General features: G+C 52.5%; 5 protein-coding genes and 1 non-coding gene across 6 annotated transcripts; 3 read left to right on the forward strand and 3 right to left on the reverse strand.

Annotated features, from left to right (window-relative positions):
- Positions 1-2,024: 2,024 nt before the first annotated feature.
- Positions 2,025-2,132, forward strand: QC764_0054030 (uncharacterized protein; the record flags this gene model as incomplete). The annotated part of the gene is made up of 1 exon (XM_062940451.1): positions 2,025-2,132. One exon carries the CDS (start codon positions 2,025-2,027, stop codon positions 2,130-2,132), a length of 108 nt encoding a protein of 35 aa, XP_062801789.1.
- A 575-nt stretch (positions 2,133-2,707) lies between these two features.
- Positions 2,708-3,387, forward strand: QC764_0054040 (uncharacterized protein; the record flags this gene model as incomplete). Its single annotated transcript, XM_062940452.1, is given in 2 exon segments — positions 2,708-3,340; positions 3,346-3,387. Coding segments are annotated over 2 exon segments (675 nt in total).
- A 3,600-nt stretch (positions 3,388-6,987) lies between these two features.
- PCF11 (mRNA 3' end processing factor) lies at positions 6,988-9,907 on the reverse strand (the record flags this gene model as incomplete). The annotated part of the gene is made up of 3 exons (XM_062945761.1): positions 9,160-9,907; positions 8,620-9,093; positions 6,988-8,562 (listed from the first exon to the last, which is right to left on the reverse strand). Exons 1-3 carry the CDS (start codon positions 9,319-9,321, stop codon positions 6,988-6,990), a joined length of 2,211 nt encoding a protein of 736 aa, XP_062801791.1. The 5' UTR covers positions 9,322-9,907.
- A 319-nt stretch (positions 9,908-10,226) lies between these two features.
- Positions 10,227-16,463, reverse strand: SPT23 (SPT3 Dosage dependent suppressor of Ty-induced promoter mutations-like protein). The gene is made up of 3 exons (XM_062945762.1): positions 14,555-16,463; positions 11,141-14,500; positions 10,227-11,084 (listed from the first exon to the last, which is right to left on the reverse strand). The coding sequence occupies exons 1-3, from the start codon at positions 15,167-15,169 to the stop codon at positions 10,956-10,958; spliced, it is 4,104 nt and encodes a 1,367-aa protein (XP_062801792.1). The 5' UTR covers positions 15,170-16,463; the 3' UTR covers positions 10,227-10,955.
- A 252-nt stretch (positions 16,464-16,715) lies between these two features.
- On the reverse strand, positions 16,716-19,830 carry QC764_306590 (uncharacterized protein). Its single transcript, XM_062945763.1, has 6 exons — positions 19,511-19,830; positions 19,092-19,455; positions 18,434-18,990; positions 18,253-18,360; positions 17,684-18,166; positions 16,716-17,621 (listed from the first exon to the last, which is right to left on the reverse strand). Exons 2-6 carry the CDS (start codon positions 19,207-19,209, stop codon positions 17,163-17,165), a joined length of 1,725 nt encoding a protein of 574 aa, XP_062801793.1. The 5' UTR covers positions 19,210-19,455; positions 19,511-19,830; the 3' UTR covers positions 16,716-17,162.
- Positions 19,831-19,902, forward strand: QC764_0054080. Its single transcript has one exon. It is a non-coding gene; the product is annotated as a tRNA-Gly (tRNA).
- The last annotated feature ends 38 nt before the right edge of the window (positions 19,903-19,940 follow it).

Consider the following 19,940-nt stretch of genomic DNA (forward strand, 5'->3'; position numbering starts at 1 on the left):
CCGTCTCCGCCTCTCTCCAGACCCCACGCCTCTCTCCAGTTTCTTTGGTCATCGTTTCGTGGCGTCGAGCCAACAAAGAATTGGACGGTTCCATGCCCATGCCCACGGTGCCTCTTTGACGTCTTACTCGTGCTTGTCAGCCTTTCGAGCCTGTACAGTAGTCTGATCGCCGATGACGAAGTCAATGCCAGTCAGTGGTTGCCAGGCAGACAGACAGACAGACAGACAGTCAACTATAGTGGCATTGCATCGGCCCAAAGCAACCAACCTGCTTCCCCGCGCACCCGCATTGACAGCTTTTAGCTGATCCTTTCTCTGCCTGCAGGTACGTAGGTACTATATTGAGAGAGAGAGAGAGAGAGAGATGTAGTATGTGCCCCTCCACCACGTCTTTTTTCTCGCTACACTAGAAATAAAACGGAAGAGGATGCATCCATATTACCTCCTCAATCCACTCCACACACCTGCGTACGCAACACACACCTTTCCAACTCGGTGGTTCTTGGGAGAAGAGCTGCCCTGCTAAACCATGAAACTGGTAACCTCACAACAATTGGATGGGCGTCCATGCTGAGCCACCGTCCGAGACCCGTCCACGCGGCCCGCACTACCATTTTTATCTATCTCATTGTTGCCACACGGCTACCTTCTTATCACGCTTGTCTTTTCAATAGTCATAATTCAGCCTGATGTGTGCGTGGTCCATCTCCTATCAAGCTTGCCCATTTGACATGTGTAGGTACTTGTCTCGGGGCCGAAGTGATTAAGCCCCAGACTTTGGATTGCACTCGGCAGCCATAGAGGTTCTCATTTTTGGACCACTCCCTTACAGCAAGCGCCCTTTTTCAGTCTATTCTCACAAAAAAACGGGCCGCTATCCCTGGTACCGGTTTTTTGGTCTTGACAGTTGCTGACGTCTGGTGCTTGTTCGTTCTCGTCATTGTATCCATCTTTTGGGCATCCTCAAGTTCCACAAGGCTTACCACACCACAAAAAGGCACACACCAACTTATTAAACCCAACTCCCCACCTTTTGGGGTCGACCATGAGCTGCTGCTGTGTATCATTGGCAAGTCGGGACGTTCGGGTGGTCTTGTGTGTAAAACAGGTCGGGTCTGGGTCGGTGACACTTGTGAAGCGTGAGAAAAAAAAAAAAAAAAAAAAAAAAAGGGGGGCCGCACTGTTTGTGCTGCAAGTGCATTCACACGCCATCCACGGAGTGGTGAAGGTTAAGTGGTGAGGGGGAGGTAGGCTGACTGGAGGGCTGATGGGGGCCTGAATGAGGCTTTACCTTTACGATAGGTAGACTAAGAGGTTATCCTCTGTTTTTTAGGATATGTTGCTGACTTGCTGGGTTACTGGTATGACCGTTACTTGGACTGAGCTCCTCAACGATGATCGATAGGCCTTTATTGTTATCCTTCCAAGCCTTGAGCTTGCGTCGCAATTTCCATCATCTTGTCCACAGCGAGGGTAGGCACGAGCGGCACAAATCCCCTCAGCACGTTGCTTCCTTCCCGCTGGAATCGATTGGCTCCTGCCTGCAACCCAATGGCGGGAAAGCTATTGTAGGTGGAAGGCATACCTGAGACCGCCCCTTCCAGCTTGAAGATACCTAGAGAATTTCACCATTCTGCCACCCATAATTTCAACCGCGGCGAAACCATCACTCATGGCTTCCGGTATCTACCAGTATCTGCCTCTTGCGGCGCCCACCAGTATACGTCTTCTGTGCTTGCTCCCAGCCGAGGACCCGACGTCTCCGATTCACTGCCGAGTCCTTGACTACAATCTCTCGATCCCTGGCGGAACACACTTGTACGAAGCTCTGTCTTACGCCTGGAGGCAAGGGGGCGAATAACCAGCACCACGTTGTCGTTGACGGGAAGGAGCTTGCTGTGACACCAAACCTCCATGCCGCCCTGCTGCGCCTTTGAAATGCACAGCTACAGCGCATTCTCTGGATTGATGCCATCTGCATCAACCAGCGGGATATCCCCGAGAAAACGAAGCAAATTCAACTCATGGCCCAGATCTACAGCAAGGCGGCACGGGTTATAGTCTGGCTCGGTGAAGCAGAAGACGGTGGGGACAAAGCACTCGAGCAGCTCCGTCAGCTTTGCATCCGATGATACAAAGGATGGTGATACACCCAACCGAGAGGTCCTTTCATTGCTTCGGCGGTCGTGGTTCAGGCGCATTTAGGTAGGTGAACAATGGACTCTTCGGGCATCATATCCAGGCACGTGTGTTACTAATGGTTCTCTCTTACCAACAAATTAGATTCTGCAGGAGGTCGCGGCCGCACGAAGTATCATCATCAAATGCGGATCAGTAGAGATTGATGGCCATGCCTTCGCCGTCGCTCTCGACTCCAAGCTGCCGCCTCGCATCTGCCATACCTTGCCCCCATTGCACAGTCTTATACAGTCGTTGACGCACCTCATGAAAGGGGCAGCATTTCGTCAAAAAACCGTCGGTGAGGGCGCCTTTCCGTCACTCCAGGGCCGTCCCATCGGCGAGTTAGTGGATATGTATCACAACCGCGAAGCCACCGTCCTTCATGACAAATTATTCGCGCTGTATGGGATGGCAATTCAAAGCTTCACACCGGATTACAGTATTTCATGGTACGAGGTGTTGCGCCAACTCTCTCGACGCATACTGGGTAGTACTCAGCTGATCAGGACATGGAAAAATTACAGAAATGGCCGTGATCAGGGGGAAAGGGACTCTTTCGGGCAGGGTAGCGGAGGTGAACCAAGTCGCGCAGGGTGGGCGGCAAAACGTGGTCATTGACTACACGCTGGCCGATTATGGGTGGTCGCCTGAAGGGCCTAGTGAGGCGACGTCCCTCCCGCCATCAGCAAACGCTGTCCGGCCGGGCGATATTGTGTGCAAGCTGAAGAATGCCGGGAGCCCGATGATCATTCGACCACCCGTGGATTACTTCTCAGTTGCCATGATCATGGTTTCTCTTAAACGACCATTACCCAATGAGAAGCCGGCTGTTTGGATGACAAAGAGCTTTCTTCTTGTTTGGGACTGGACACATGGCGCATCAGGCCCTGATGCCAAGTTCGACGTTCTGGTTGCGCGTCGTGATCTTGATCACGGGCTCGATGACCGGTTGAGGGGGTTTGACATGGCTTCCGTATTCCTGGAGAAGCCAGCAACACTGGCAAGACCCGTAGATTCTCCCAATCATTCGAAGATACAGGGGCTCCTTAGCGACGGGGTTAAGTTAGCTGAGAAAGAGTACGGGCGCAACGACCGGAAGACAGTGAACGTAAAGATCAGGACTGCTCTGTATGACTGGGACGTGAGGAAGTTGAGGGAGGTCAGAGCAAAGCTTCGACGACTCATGGAAAAGAGGCTGCGCGTTGAAGGCCTCTGCCCCAACCTGATGACGGACTGTGAAAGCTTGGCCAAGCTGTATAGAAGAGAACTTGAAGTGATTGAGGTGAAACACCAAAGGGGGGACCAGGAAAACCATCACGCTTGTTCGTTGGAGGAGGATGGTTTGGTACACCAAATCATGTTCTGCGAATTGGCAAGGAGCCCAAAAAAGCACCAGAACCGCGTTTCACAATCTTTCGGCCCACGTATTCCGGATATCAACGATTTCCTTGAAGACTATCGAGCCATCCGAGGCCTCATGGACATCATACTCACGATAAAGGGTGACGGACTCGAAATAAAGATGTATTTGATGAATAGAGTGACGTGCCATCCTCTAGGGGGCGATATGATGTGGTATATATACTCTTGTGGGTTAGAGACACGTTTTCCCGAGCCCGACAAAGCCTTGCTGCTTAGAGCAGCGGCGTGCGAGGGGCAAGGGGATCTCATGTTGGGAAGCAATCTCGGAAGGACACAATGCCGTAAGACTGAAACTTGGCGATCTGGACGACCTGCTTCTGGCGGGTGCCAACAATAAAATAGTGGGAGCACAGTCGTAGGAATGTTGCTCAGTCGTTTCGTGCTGGGCTGGAAGTTTACGGTTACAAAGGAAGTGGTGATATCAGCTGCTAGCAATGTCAAGCATGGGGAGCTAATATTACGGCAGCTTCTGGATCACGGTAATGTCGACACATTTAATGTTACTGGCGAGACCCTTAGAGCAGTGACCAAGATGGGGAAGCATGGGCAAGCTATTATGGATTTGCTTCTCGAATTTGATAGTGAACTGGAAGAGCTCGAGAAAAGCAGGTGGCGGCTTTGGCTCGGACGGAGCCGGCATTGACTGCCGAACGCGGAAGGCTTTCGCATGAGGAGTTTCCTGAAGTCTTGATGTGCATCGCTCTCTTTGGTCTGGGTACATGATGCACCGATACTGTGGCTCTCCTGGTGATCATTCTCCCTTTCTTCATCCCTGGCAGCAATTCTCACCGACGAGGGTACGCTGGAGCGGCCAGCTGGGAAGATGCAGGTTCTTATAAACTATTGTGTCCCCCAGGAGACGCAAATTGGATACTCTTAGAGAGAACCTCTGCGGAGCCCCCTATTTGGCTTACCAGCGCCCTCCTCCATACGTATTTATTTACCCTGCCTTTAATATAATAAAACGCCTTTAAATTATCTTTTAAGGCCCTTGAAGTATATTTTAAGCCCTTTAGCTATCTTTTAAAGCCTTTTAATCATCCTTGACGGCCTCTTAACTATCTTTTCACGTCTTTGAACTTTCTTTTGAAGCTTATTAAATATCCTTTAACCCTTAATAATCATCCTTCAAAATGTAGTTAAATTCTTCAGTAAAGGGGGTTGGTAAGATAAATAGGGGCTCCGTAAAGGTTCTCTCAACATGATACTCTTATCACCGTAGAATTACAAGCAGCAGAGCTCCAGTGTGCTCCCGGTCCCCTCCCCCTCCTCTTGATAACTTACCTATGTAGCACAGGAGGACACACCCGAAGCATTTTTTCTTCTCCACCTTATGACACACACACCCGAACAACACAAGAGACACAAGCCTACTCCGGCGCCGGAGACTCGGGCGTTCCACATGCACACTTACACAGAGAAGCTTGACGCGTACCATTTGAGTTCCCTACCCATCCCTGCTCCATGGGCAGCGGCACACAAACAACCCCTGTACACCCCATGGGAAAGAAAAAAATCTATCTGATATATTTCCCACCGGTCAGTCTTTGACGAGGTACACCAAGCCATTCATGCCTGGGATTTTGTTTTGGTATATACGAACTCTACTCTTGGCTCACTTTGCTTTGTACCCTGCCCTCAGACCCTATTACCCTATCACCCTATGTAACCTGCCCCGTCGGTATATGCTTTGCATATTTGTACAACGGTAAATGGCGTGTTTTTTTCTTCTTCTTTTTTTTTCTTTTTTTTTTTTTTTTTTGAGATGGTGGTGGTTTCCGGTGCTGGAGATGATGTTTCAGACAGAATACTTACATGCTGTGTCTACCCGAGTCTTGGGATCGGGAGGGTGTTCTATCGGCCTTACACTCTGGTTTGGAGAGAATGGACAGGCGCCTGGCCGGACAGGGGGGAAATTCCACGTGAGTGACCGCGGATGTTTTTCTGCCTTGCTGTTTCTTTCCCGGTCCGTCAACCGGGCAAATGTTTGTTTCATCTTTTCCATCCCGTCTGTCTCTTTCCCCCTGATGAGCCAGGCCTGTCCTTGTCTCCATGTGTCTCCCCCTGCCCGGTATCTGAGTTGTCTCTTTCTCTCTCTCCTCTATCAAACCCGGGTACTTTCTGCACGAGGGTTGATTTAGCTATTGCTTGTTTTTAACCCTTCAGTTATAGATAATTTTTTTTCTTTTTTTCCCATCATCGATAAAATCCCAAACTGAGCGATAACCCCCACAGTGCGAGAATATTTCTTTGTCTTCGCTACTCTACACCCTCCCAACCCCACCGAATATATGTCTGGCGGGAAGTTGATCCTTTGTGCGATAATTCTATCCCTATACCCCCCCCAAAGGAAGTCCCACCCGACACTGTGGCTCCTCACCGCCTTGAACTTTTCCCCCTCCCGTCCTTTGACACCCTATATCGTGGCATTTCACCTACCCCATGCCCGCGGTTTCCATGGCGCGGAAGTGGCAACCAACTAACAAAGAAAATGGCAAGTTCCGTGAGCCTCGAGACTGTTGGAAAGTGGGAGCATACTTGAAAAGGGTGGCGTGAGAGTGGCTTGGGGATAGGTGACGGGTTCGGTGGGATCTAGGGAGTGGCTTTTAGAGGAAGACAAAAAGTGATGGTTTGGGGGTGTCGTGTGGGGGATGGGAGGGGATCATACTCGTTATAGGGGAAATAAAGACGACGGAGAATGCTTTGTAGCCGAGAGGGACATGTGAGATCGGTTATCTGTGAATAGAAACTTAAGGTTTAGGTAGGGGCCCTGGGAGCCTCGAAAAGGTTTACAATTTACCGCTAGGGGTGAGATCTGGGACGGATGGTCTTCTTTCGGGGATCTCATCTCGATCGTAGGGAGCGGATCGAGTATGTGAAAGATGACTGAGAAAAAAGGGGAAGTAGAAAGAGCAATGGGTTGTTTTGTAGACGGTTAATATGGACATGTGAAGTCGATATAAGGCCTTGACCATAGTACGTGGCGTCTCACTAAACATAAAACAATTTTGTGAATCTCATCTATTTCCTCCTGGCCCCCTTAAATAAACAACAGTAATCCTCGCCCAGTAAACAAACCCTCCTTCCATTTTCTTCGTTAAAAACCCGACCATCAAGCCTTATGTACAGAACAGAACTCAAGTACGTAAATACGTTTGTCGGGGCAAAAGAGCAAATTTACCCCCCCACCACCTTAACCATCCTAATGCCGCATGTCATGAGAAAGAAACAATACGCTGAACCCCCCTATTCTAACCCCCTTCCCTTCGAGAATCCTGTCCCTCAACAACAAAAATCACCTCATCAACCTCTTAATGCCCCCCCTAACCTCCTCCTCCCCTCCCCCCCTCCTCCTCCTCCTCCTTCATCTTCCTCTTATTGTTGCTATTCCCCAACATCACCATTGTCCCCTGCCCCTGCCCTCCCCCTCCCCCCACCAGTATTAACCTCATCCCAACAAGTCCCATGAAACACCCTCCTCCCCTGCCCAGATCCAACAACAACCGCATCCATCCAAACCCAATCCTGCACCTCCTCCAGATACCTACTCTGGAATTTCTCCTGGCAGATCGGGCAGACCTTGTTCGTCCCCGTCCCCGTCCCATCCCCCTCATCAGGCGCGGTGATCCACCTCTTCTTCTTCTCGTTCTTCTTCCTCCTCCCCCCTTTTACCGCAGCAGACCAATCATTATCATCACTCTCGCTCCCATCCCCGTCTCCTGACCCGCCCCCGCCGCTGGGGGCGTTATAATCCACATCCGGCTCCTCGTGACTCTGAATCCAATCAAGCTCGCTCACAAACTGCGACCGGTGCTGACCCCTTTGCTCAGCCTCAGCAACACGCTGATGAACACGAAAGTGCCAGTCCATGTGCTGCGTCTTCTTCTTTCTGCCCTCTTCCGTGGTGGGGAAGCGGCGGCCGCACTGGGAGCAGGGGGGGCCGAGGTGATCGAGGAGATAAGGCAACAGATGCAGGCGGGGGAATTTGAGAGAGGCAGGGGTGAGAGTTATGATGTTCGGATCCGGGGGTGGGAGAGATGGGATGGCGGGTGGTGGTGTAGGTACGCCGGGGGTGCCGCCGAGAAGGCCGGACTGCCGTAGCATAGCCAATATAGCCGATGGGTTCTGTGTCAACGGGTTGGCTGCCGCAGCGGGCGGTTGTTGTTGAGCAACTGGTGGTGCTGGTGGTGGTTGAAATGGAGCTGCTTGTTGCGGTGGTGATCGCAGCGCGGCCAAAGCAGGTGGTACAGCCGCCGCCGGCGGAACCGGCGCAGTAGATGACTGTTGAGGGGTGGCAGGTTTCTTGGCCGCCAAAAGCGCAGCCAGAGCGCCTTGGCCAAGAATCGCATCGAGAGATAGTGTTCCCGGAGCGGCACCTCCTGCGGTGGTTGCCGGACGGACTGGTGGTGGTGGTGCCGCTGCCACGGGCACGGGAGCAACATTTGATGCCGGACGTCCCAGAGCCGCCGCTAGTACCGCTGGTAATTGGGGCAGTACAGAAGGTGGAGGAGCAGCGGCAACAACTGGGGGAGGTGCAAACTGTTGAGTTACAACAGGAGGTGTTGGGGTGTGCGTGTTGTATGGTGGTGGCAGAGCAGGAGGATATGATGGCGGTGGCTGCGCCTGGGCAGCGCGCATGTTTACAGCAAGTTTAGAAACTTGATCGCTTATGATCATCAACTGCTCCTGAGGCAGGTTTTGGCTCTGGACTACTTTTTGCAAATCCAGCAAAGCCTTCAGTCTGTTTTGTTTACTAGCATCATGCATGTTCTGGGCAAAACCCGCCCTGTCCAGCTCGATCAACTGCTGGATATCATCTTTCAACTTGTCTATGTTTATTCCTGGAGCTGGAGGAACACCATAGGGACCTTGGTTGGGAGGTGGCTGGTAGTGAGCATATGGCCCGGCTGATGGAGCAGGCTGCGGTGGCGTAGCACGGTTAGGGACGCCATTGGGTGTCTGTAGACATGTATTAGCAACATGAACGGCATGAATGAGAGCTACATTAGCACTTACGTTCCCGGAGCGCATGGGATAGGCCTGTTCTCCAGGCGGCGGGTACTGTCCATTAGGTGGTCCCTGATATGGCGGCTGTCCATGTGGTGGTGGTGGTGGTGGTTGGTAAGCTCTGCCCATAGGAGGTGTCGGCGTATCTCTGGCAGGCGGGCCGGCCGGACGCCCTCGCATGAGATGGGTCTGGAATTTGGCTTGCTCCATGTAGGCATTGCGGGCAGCCAGTAGAGCGTTCTCAATGGGTCGAACCAATTCAAGTGGGAAGACCGGTTTCTTGGAGATGGACCCGGCTACAGGTTCCTTCCATGTCTTCAGCATTTCGTCCATCTTTCTCCGTGTCGCGTTGTCGACTTTGGTGTAGGAACCCATGAAGATTTGATAGAGCTTGGGGCCGAAATATAGGGCGTAGGGAGTCGGAACATTCTTCACGATCGAGTCCAGGACGTAGAGGGCGGGTAGGGTTTTGGAGGCGGGTGCCTATTGTGATGTTAGCATTTCTGATTATCAAGGATCAGAAGGACAATCTGCAAGTCACGACGTTACCTCTTTGATGTGATTTGTGAGGACCTCTGAAATGGCCAGACCATGGTCGGCGTTCTCTCGGGCGATGTTGGTCAATGTGACGATTTCAAAGCGAGCATTGGTGGTCAAGTCCTGGAGCGCCTCACGGAAATCGGCCGCCACTTCATCGCCGTGGTCTTCCATGATGGGTGTGAAACGTGGGAAGGGGCAATCAACAAGTCAATCCAGTGATGCTCAACAAGTAGTAGAGATATCGCTGTTCTGCTGCAATGGATTGCTTGGAGAGAAGATGATGATGACTAGTAGAGGAGAGCAGGAAATAATATCGCTCCGTTCCCCAGCTACCCTGCAGGCCTCACGCGCGATGCTCCTCCGCAAATTCTCCCCTGCAATCACAAGCCAAATCCCATCCGCAGATTTGCCTACTATATCAACTGAAATGGAAAGAAAAAAATTCAGAGGAAACTCTGATGGCCGGCGGAGCTGGTTAGATGGAAGATCTGAAGTCGCGACTCGATGGATGCTAGAATGTGGTGGATGGAATCAGCAACTGTTGGTTGTGGTTGGTTGGCGGTCTGCCGCGGATCGGTCGAATCTCAAAATGGCCGACGAGCGAGAAATTTTCCGCTTGAATTTGCCGCTAGAAGTTATTCACTCTGTCAGTGAGCCGCCGGCTGCTTCTGCTTTGTTGTGATTTGAGCAGAAACTGCAAAGTCGCAAGTTGTGTTCATGGTTGGGGAAAAGCTTGGAGTCGGTCGCTTTGCCTTTTGTTGTGGGGCGCTGGTGCTGTGGAATTGGTCAGGAAGCCCAGTCCACAAAGTTTGATAAGCTGATACGCACGGGCCATCCAGCTGGGTCGGTGGGCCCAAGAACATGAGGGTATCACGAGCACATGAGATTCACAAAATGCAAGTGCTTGGTTAGGGCCTGGAACCTTTATACGTTCTTTCCTGTTAGCTTTACATTGCCTCACTTACAGTCTGCCATTTCTGCAGCTAGAACTATTCAAATCACCTCACCACCCCCATAGGAAACAAATAGCCCGCATCACCCAAACCCCCACAAACATCACCCCGCCACAACCCCCTTCCATGTAGATGAACTTTGAAGCCCTCCACCCCATCTCAGAATCTCTGCCGTTTCGCCTACAAGGTCTACACAAGCGTCCTAACCTGTCCATAACGGATTCCCATCACACATTCATCATTGAGAACCGACGGGCAGCACAAAAAAACCACACATCCGTTCAACCAACCGCCCTTGTAAACAGGCAGGAAACACATTCCACATACACATCCCCAGCCCAGCCGACACACATCGTCTTGACCAGAAACAAGCCCTCCGAAATATATACATACAAAGAAATAAACGCTGTGATCCCTTCTTCAGAACAAATGTATTAAAAACAAAGTATACCACCACCACCACCGCCGCCGCCGCCGCTCCCATCATCGTCACCGATTCGTGACATAACACCAAAAAGATAAAACACAAAGCCCCCTTTATATAGGACCACCGTTCCCACCCCACACCCACATCACTGTAAACCATCGCTCAAAAGCAGAAACGGAAAACCACTTTGGGTTTTGCTTCCCAACCATAAGCCGACCTCCAAAGACATAATCCATGACTAACAAGATTATGATATACCCGCACTATAATTCCACGCTCTTGTCAGACGCCCAAACGCCATGCTTCTTTCGAGTCCGACCAAAAATACAATTCCAACCAGCCTCTCCTGGCCCCCACACAGCTAACCCCATAGCTGAGTTGTCTCTTACAACCAACTCTCTTACAACAGCAAAACGTCCATCACTTTATACCAGCTGGCCAAGAACAGCACCCTGAGGTACACGCACGTTGGTAATGACCTCCCTGATGGTGGAGCCCCAGTACGGTAAGCTGCTGTAGAACATGGCACACATCATGAGGACAAGAAGAGGAATCTGTAGCACCTGGTTAGCATGTTGTCATCAAAAACATCATGGGCGAGTCGACATACCCAAATGAAGAACAAATTCCGATCCCCACTCAGCCTCTTCATCCTTTCGGCGCGCGCCCTCAAGATCCTTTCCCGCTGAGCCTCAGTGATGGCATTCTTGGGCCCAATCTCGATGAAAGCGGCATCTTCATCCGAGAACTGTTCCTCCGCCTCCACCACTGGGGCCGTGACAGTCAGGGCCTCTTGAGTAGAGGGCCCAGCCTCGTCGTACAGGGCGGCACACTTGACATCTGCCTCGGCCTCGGCGGCAGCTTGAACCGCAGACGATTGCTTCTTGTCATAAGTATCTTGCTGGAAGATTTCGCTGTACGCTGGTGGTGCCTGGATTGGCGCGGGTTGAGCACTGGTGGCCATTGACGAGAGAGCGTGCCACAGCTCCTTGATAGAGGAAACGTCCTCCACGTTTGACTCTGGACGAGGGCCGCCCAGGTTGGGAACCATCGAGGCTAACCGTTGCATCACAGCGGCCTGGTAATCTGGCATCTGAGGGATGTACGGCATTGGTAGGTTCTGCAGGATGTTGAGCTGCATAGCCTGCTGCAGTTGCTGGAACTGAGTAGTCATGTGGTCCCTAAACGCAGTCATGGCGGCTGTCGGCAAAGCAAGCCCACCCAGACCATCAGTACCACGGCGCTGCCGACGGGGTGCATCATCTGCCGGTAGAGCTGGTGTGATACTGTTGGTTTCGCGCATATCGAGCCACTCGTCTTCTTCGTCAGCATTCTCAGAAGCCGCGTCGCTCTCTTCCGTGGTCGCAAATGTCGAATACTCTGGACTTTCCTCGCCGTCATCGGCCTCCACCTTGAGACTGTTATCACTCTCTGCATCCTTGCTTTCGGGTGCGGGCAGTGCCTTTGCGAGATTGAGTGCACTGTTGACCCTGCTATGGAGAGAGACGCCGCTGCGGGAGCGCGTGTGTGATTCAAAGCGGTTGATGGCTCGAATGGCGGCTGGTGACTTGGCCACATCCGCAGCAGTCAGACCCGACAGTGTCCGCAGTGTGGAATCCGCGCCGTGCGAAGTCAGGAGGCGGATGATGTCTGGCCGGTTCTTGAGAGACGCCATGTGCAACGCTGTGTATCCGGCCTTATCTCGCACGTCGGGGTTTGCTCCGCGAGCCAAAAGACCAGCGACAAAGCGATGAAGGCCAAGATAGCACGCGACATGCAAGGCAGTTTGACCCGTCGCCCTCGTCCTCAAGTTGAACCGAGCCGAGTGTGGGCTGTCATCGAGATCAATCATCTCCAAAACGTTTAGGAGCTGACCATCGAGGTTTGCCCCAGTTGGTCGGCCAGTGTATGATCCATCCCCTCCAGTCATCCCGCCTCCAGCCCCAAAGCTGTCCTGCGATTCCTGATGCCTTCCGATGATCTGCTGCGCAAATCCGTAGAGACCACCAGACCCTCCATTCATCTTACTGTTGAGGATAGCAAGGGCGAGGTTGACAGCTTGCTGATCACAGTCGTCCTTGTACGTAAACCACACGGGGTGTCCCTGCAATTCTAGTTGAGCATCCTTGAAAGTGATCCTCACGGCACCAGGAGATTCGGCCGGTGGCACTAGACACACAAGAGATTCAGGGCCCCAGAATGTCGTCGTCGTCGCCGGCTTACCGCCAAACATGACTTCCACGCCCCTCTTGAACCCCTTGCCTAGCACAGTAACCTCATACCCTCCCAGTACCAAGCCCTCCTGCGGTACCACCTTATGTATGACTGGAGTTTGTGAAGCGGCGTTCGAGGCGGCGTTGGCTGGACCGGAAGCGTACACATTTCTGGGTGCAACTTGAGAAAGAGCCACGCCCCCACGTGCTGCAGGCATAGTAAGGGTTGCCATGGAGGTGGTGGGGCTGGGGGCTCTGCTTTGGTGGAGCGAGGACGTTCCAGAATATAAACCGGCACCTCCATTGTCCAGATTCGCGGTCCCGTTCGGGTTGAATAACGACGGTTGGTTGTGGTTGGGCGTCGGTGGACCACTGGCGTGCCCCGGTGACATTTGCAGCTGGCCTGGGGCCATTGTCCCTGTGGGTGACACAAACATTCCGTCAGGGGGGAGCCCCAAATGTGCAGGTGGCATGTGTCGATACTGGGGGGATGGTGTTGACGAAGCCGAGGGGCCAACCGTCGATGGCAGTTGTGCTACCGGAGACAGGGCCGTTTCGAGCCGTGCTGCGGCCTGCTTCCTCTTCTTCGACGGTTGCTGTCCAGGGAGGGGTCCAGCCGGAGCCGGGCGTACCAAGAGGCGAGAAGCTTGGATCGGCTGGTCAGGCAACTGCGTAGACATCGATGAGCTGCGCCTGTCTGCTGCGTTGGTCAGGGGAGGTGAGGGGTAGAAAACTGTGCTTTCGACGGCAGCCTGTCTATTCAATGCATTTTCGGCGGCATGGGGAGTCTTGTGATCATCGGTAATCATGATCGAGGGTGACAAGGCCTGGGCGACAAACTCTCCCCTGAAATCCGTCAGTGTGAAGATGACCTGAAAGCCCAGCTTTTCGGTATGATGCCGGCAGTAACACGCGATTCTCATCGGTGCCTCGACAGTCCACGGCGCTCCTGGTTGCACCATGTGCACTTGCAACTGGCCTGATTCGTCCGTCTCCCCCTTGGGGGCTTCCCACTCCCTGACTTCGCCAGTGTTGAAAACGATCACTCGGTATAGCTCGTCCTGCCTCCAAATCTCTTCATCTTCCACCTTTTTGATCTTTTTGCGACTGGCCCGCTTCCGTTCTCGCGACACACAATTTTGACAAATGGTGACTTCCCCGCCATCCTGAGGTTTTGGTCCATCATCACTTCCGTCTCCGGACTGCAAGGACGGTAGAGTCGGCTTCACTCTAGGTACCTTGGATGCCTTGCGTGCTTGTTCCATGGCTGTCTTCATGAGGTCCTTGTTCTGCATGGCGCTTGTACAAACAAGCCGAACGTGCAGCTCCAACATGTCTGGAGACGGCTCTGGGGTAGGCTTGGCGAGGAGCTTTGGCTTGCTGATGGTGTGTGTTGGAAGATGAATCCTTTTGATACCAGGAGGGAGTGGCGTCAGGTTCAATTTTATCGGAATCTGCGTCTCGACTCGGGACTTGGTAGGCGTTGGGTCTACAGTAAGCTTGAAAGGTTGCGGTTGGGTAAAAAGCCCCCTATTAAAGTTGAGTGGTGGCCCTACGTTTCCAGAAAACTGTGATGGAACAGGCACCATCTGCGGATTTACACCCATGCCGATTGGGTGCCATGGTGGGTAGGTGTTTGTTGGTAGACCATGGTAGTACTGCGGCGATTGGGGGTTGGGCATTCGTGGGGAGAAAGGAGATGTTTCGCGCGAAGTCTCGAGTGACATGTCACTTGTTGTCTGCTTGAAATCAAAGGGCTTCATATAACCGTCAGCTTGCCATGTCTTGCCCTGGCCAGACAAGCTACTTACCATGTACATATTGTTATTGCCAAACATCAGAGAATCGGCCTGGCTCGTCTGCGGCGATAGTTGCTGGGCTGTCTCGTAACCGGCGCTGTTTGGGGAGCTGAAGTCTGAATGAGGCTCCATCGCTCCTCCGAAACTTGGCCCGTCAAGACCATTACGCCCGTCGACAGTTTGCTCCGTCTTCCATTCTGGCTTGATCTCGGACCCATCCAGCACTGAATCATCCTTGTGGTTTCTCAATGATGTGCTAGTAACCGTTGTGCTTGCTGGCCCGTTGGAGGAGCCCGAGTCGGCCAACGAGTTCCGCGAGCTGGTGTACAAGTTGACCTGGCTCATGGGAAGAGCGTCAGAAGGGGACAAGGGGATGAAGACATCCCCCACGTCGTCCATGACATCAGGCCCCGAGGGAAGAGGGCTCTCATCGGAATCGAAATATTCTTCTGGATACGGCTCATTGGTGAAATCCTGCATCAGCGACATGAAGTGGCTGGGATAGTTGCTGCTGCTGCTGTTGTTGTTGTTGTTGTTGAGCTCATCAAACGAGGGTTCCCAGGCTGACATTGGTTGGTCCATGTTGGACAGTTCGCAATTCAAGGCGGCCGGTCCTGCCGTGGCCATCGAGGCTGGTGTGCAACCAGCTGGAAGTAAAACGGGCCGCTGTCGAGCAGGGGGTGCGCGTTGCGTTTGCGAGGCGTTGTCGGTAGTGTCGTGTGTCAGGGACGAGATCAGACTCGGACTCGAAACAATTCGCAGTTGATGTTGTTTTTTGTTGGGACAGCAAGAGTCAAAGTGGGAACGAGGCCAAATTGAGCCCAGGCGGGGTTCTCAGGGCTTCGCGATGGTCGGGCAGCGGTGTCGTCTTTTCGTAAACGCGGCTCTCACAAATGTCACCTGGCGATGTGGATGATGGCGACGGAGAGAGTGGAGGTGAGGTCCCCCGGTGGTCGGTAGGTAGGTTGGTCGGTCGGTCGGTCGGGGAGACGGGATTGGATTGGATGGGGTTGGGGCACTTCCAGTGCTGCACAGCCGTGACGGCGAGAAGCAAAGGGAGAGAGAGCAGTTCGAAAGGCGGTAAGCGAAAAATGAGCACTGGCCAATTGTCGATGTTCGGACCCTTGCAATGGCAAAATCGCCCAGCCTTGACCTGGATGTCAATCGTCACTCTCTGCGTCTCTGTTGCAGATGTCTGACCCTCGGCGGTCAACTTCCGGGTGACGGTCGTCCGGAAGAGTGTGTCGTGACCTTGTTTCTTGTTGTGTAGCTAGCTAGCAATGTGAATTGGGGAAAAGCAAAAGGCAAGGTGAGCTGGGCAGGGCAAAAGTTAAGTCTGAGGTGAGGAGGGCACTTGGCTGCGGAGAGGAGGTGAAGACCAGACCGGACCGGGGGCAACTGGACTGCTCTGCACACCTGGATCAAACCTAAAAGGTGGGGCCTTGTGGAACGCAGGGAAAGCGTGGTGCTTCTGTCAGCCACTGGCAAAATCCCAAATTAGGGTAAAGCTACCGCAATGTTGGAACTGTCAGTGGTCACTGACGGATACAGGGAGGATCCTTCGATATTTCAATTCGACAAAAGTCCTGGGTACGGCATCGTCGGCAGGATCCCTATCAGACTGAACCGCAGGCACGCGGCGTGAGTGAGTGAGTGAGTGAGTGTGTGTGTGTGTGTGTGACAGTTGTCATTCATCCGCACTCGGGCTGCATCTCTGCTACTACTGCCAGTTGTCCCCTGAGCTGTTTCCTGACTTCGGCGTCTCTTTTGCTTTGCTGCAACTCACCTCTGCCTGGCTGGCTTGCGGCGGATCCGCCGGCCTAGTGTACATATGTGTGTATGTAAAGGGCTTGGTCTGGATCGTAGTAGCAAGTGGAAGAAGATGGGACGACGCTATTCCGCAATGATGCCATGATGGAGATCACGGATCCATCACGCCTCTTTGACAGCTGCCACTAGTCAACTGATTAACCTTGAAGCTGCTCCGAGAGGGGTCTCAGGGTGCACGGGGCACTATCATGAAGATATCTAGTATGTGCATGTCAATACTGCGTCTCAGACATGCAGTTTAACCGATTGATATGTCTCTATCGAGGTTTTCCCTCCAAGCGAAATAACAACCCCAGCCATCCAGTCTTTTGGGTCGTCTAAACTTAGCCAAACACACCAAAAACTAGCCCACCGAGTTTCTCGGCGCTGGAAAGGGGACAAGGGGAAACGCGTCATTTTGCGGACGCTAACAGGAGGGAATAGGGTATAAATGATGGACGAATTACGGAACTGTTTCGAGTATTTCTTTTTCATATTACGGACTGACGTCGTGGTCAAAGAAAGCGAGACTGCTGCATGAGACGAGGGCCTTCAAGGGTCATAAAAGGGTTCAAAAAGGGAGGTAGCTAACTGTTCTTACTTCATCTTATTTTGTCTACAACATGCGACTCCAAAATGATACTAAAACTCCTTGCTATGGAGGCACGCAACACTGCAGAAAAGAAAGGACAGAGGACATCTGAGGCCTCTCGTTTGGTGGTCCGTACATCATGTTCCCAATCCCACCACTTGGCACTGTTTCTTTACCCCGAGATGGAGGTCATCCCGGCTAATCCGGGCAGCCCAGTACTCAGCTACTGTCAGCATTGTGCGTCCCGGCCGATCCTGGTGCTGAGGTCGGTCCTGCGATCGCTGGAGACTCATCCAGAAACCGTATTGTCCGTCCTGGGAGACTTGGTGATTCGAGGTCTATTTTGACGGCGCTGCTAGATCCGTCAGTGCCCATGGCGAGCCCGCCCGAGCCAGCGGCTATGGTTTTGACATCTAGTTCCCCACCTACTGGCCGACTGGGGATAACACTGCCGCCGATTCTGGAAACGGAACGCCTTGCGTCTGACGAAGGAGGCTCCGTGGCAGGCAGTTCCTCTCCTGAGTTTCTCCTTGGTCGTCGGGCGACCAGTGTGCTCACTCTGTTTCGAATTGGTGGAAGAAATTCCCCCCCATCAGATGTCACAGAGATTCCTCTTGAGAGGGTCCTGGGAAGGTAAAATCCTAGCTTTCCAAGTGGGAGACTCAGGCCATGCACAACCTGTCACCGTACATGTTAGTCCCTTTTGTCTTCTTGTCATAACAACAAAGATTCCAACTTACAATACTGCAAATGGCCAGGAACCATACCACAACTTTGACCACGTGCCCCAAATGCTCAACCTCCTCGCTTGGCTCCATCGTCTTCAAGAACTCCAATGTGATATAGAGATAGAAGATCGCCGAAACCCCTACCGGGCCAAAGAAACCCACGAATATCGCCTGGCGGACTTCCTCGATCTGGGGGATAAACTTGTGGATCGCAAACACCCATGGCAACCTCCTGAACAGCAGCACCAGAATTCCCAAAATAACCAGCCGATGCAGCGGTGCCACCCCATCATTCACCAAAAACTCATGCCACGGGCAAACCGCCCCCAACCACATGAACACCGACACATTCAGCAGCATGTCAATGGTTGGCTGTAACGAATCGTCCAGCGTCTCCAATCGAAACCAGTCATCCCAGGTGAAGGCATTGCCTGCAATGAAACAAGCAAGGACGTCATCGCTCCCAATCATCCCACACGTTCCCACGATGAACAACTATCACCGGATGTTAGCTTAGTCCTTCCCAGACACATTCCCCTACTTCTTCAGACCCAGCCCCAGGAGTTGTAGAAGACACCTACCGCCAAACTGATAGCAAAAACCAAAAAGCTCTCCCTATCCACAAACTTCCTCTCCTCAGCCCAATGCAACAGCTTGTTCGCTCCCCAACCCACAACAGCACCATACACCTATCAACATCACCAGCAGGTTAGCAAAATCTCCTCTCCCTCGAGGGCAAAACATCAAAAGCACAAAACCTACCACACTCAACAGTATCGTATACCCCCAAGTCTCTCCAAACCACTGCCCCATCGCCCCCCTCACCCCGCCATCCCCTCCACCCCATCCCACCTCAAGTAAATACAGCCCCAAAAACAAAAACGGATACCCCAACCCATCATTCGCACCACTCTCAGCAATAATCACATCCTGCAGCTCCTTCGGCACGTTATGATCCGCAAACTTGCCCTTCACAATCACATTGCTCAACACCGGGTCCGTGGGCGTGACACAGCTGCCCACCACCAGCGCCTCCAGAAACCTAATCCCAGGCACCAGACCCCAGATCAGAAGAGCAGTAGACAGCCACATAGCCGTCATGATCGGGCCCAGAAACCACAGCAGCGGCCGCCATTGTTTCTTGAGATATCGTGACGGTAACTGAACACCCGCCAAAACAAGCTGAATCCCAAGAACAAGACGGGTGAACGAGAGCGTGACAATGTTGAGGTCTTCTTCCGATCCCAAAGTATATTCGAGCGGCTTGATTAAATTCGCCGCCGCCGGAGAAAAGGCCACTCCCGCAAGCAACGAAATCACTATTACATTTTTTTGTCAGTATCTCATCTTCACCAACGGTTGAGGGAGGGTGGACAAGTCCAGGCGTCATAAGGGATATAGACAAGAAGCAAACACCTACAAGCCTCACTCAAATAAAAATTCTCCTTCATCAAATACGACACCAGTCCAAACAAACTGATCCACCCCCCCAACACGCTCAACACAATGTTGAAGTTTGTAATCGCCAAGGTCGGCATCTTTGGCTTTCCCTACCCCCTTGGCGCCAAGCTGTCAAAACCACACTCCTCCGGCTCCGGCTCGGGACCTCCGGACTCCACCCTTTCCGAATCCTCCGGACCGGGCGGCGCGGAAACTCCTGTCCAAGTAAAAGCGGCAAGTGGTGTGTGATATGTATGTCGAAGGCGTGAGGCTGGATGTTATCGGCACATTTGACCAAATCCCTCTCCGTGTTGTTTTAGAAAATCTTGCGTAGGAGAGAGAATCTAGAATGAAAAGTGAGCTTAGACCACCCACCCGTAAACAAACCAACAAACTTACTTTCAACAACAATGACCCAGCAACCGTTATCTGTATCGACGTCAGTTGAGGAGAGCGAGTGAGTGAGCAAGAACCATAAAAAACGGCGGCGCCAAGCCCGCTTTTGAGGACCAGATCATACAGGCTGGGTCACCGCGGGCACAGTGTCGGAACCCCACTTTTGTTGGACAACATCCCTCAAGCAGGAAGGAGCGGAATTCCATGAGAAGAGATCCCGATGGGTAATCCCCAAAACCTTAAAAAAATCAGACGAAGGGTGTTATGTATAGGGGCATTCAGCCCAGTGAGAAAAGGCCAAAAATGAAAGTCCAAACGTTGAGTGCGGCCATCGGGAATCGAACCCGACTCTAATGCTTGGAAGGCATTAATGCTAACCACTACACCATGGCCGCCTTTGGATGTTAGAGTGGCGAGGTCATAGCATTTATAA

The sequence above is a fragment of the Podospora pseudoanserina genome, chromosome 3 (genome assembly GCF_035222485.1).
Source record: "Podospora pseudoanserina strain CBS 124.78 chromosome 3, whole genome shotgun sequence".
NCBI lineage: Eukaryota > Fungi > Ascomycota > Sordariomycetes > Sordariales > Podosporaceae > Podospora > Podospora pseudoanserina.

Bases quoted from the DNA above. Each gene is read 5' to 3' on its own strand.
- SPT23 (XM_062945762.1), bottom strand. From the start codon at position 15,169: ATGGCCACGGCAGGACCGGCCGCCTTGAATTGCGAACTGTCCAACATG. The intron at 14,501-14,554 runs GTAAGTAGCTTG...GGTTATATGAAG, and splicing joins GCAATAACAATATGTACATG to CCCTTTGATTTCAAGCAGAC. The intron at 11,085-11,140 runs GTATGTCGACTC...CAGGTGCTACAG, and splicing joins GGAATTTGTTCTTCATTTGG to ATTCCTCTTCTTGTCCTCAT.
- QC764_306590 (XM_062945763.1), bottom strand. From the start codon at position 19,209: ATGCCGACCTTGGCGATTACAAACTTCAACATTGTGTTGAGCGTGTTG. The intron at 18,167-18,252 runs GTAGGTGTCTTC...ATCCGGTGATAG, and splicing joins TTTTTGCTATCAGTTTGGCG to TTGTTCATCGTGGGAACGTG. The intron at 17,622-17,683 runs GTAAGTTGGAAT...GTACGGTGACAG, and splicing joins TCCTGGCCATTTGCAGTATT to GTTGTGCATGGCCTGAGTCT.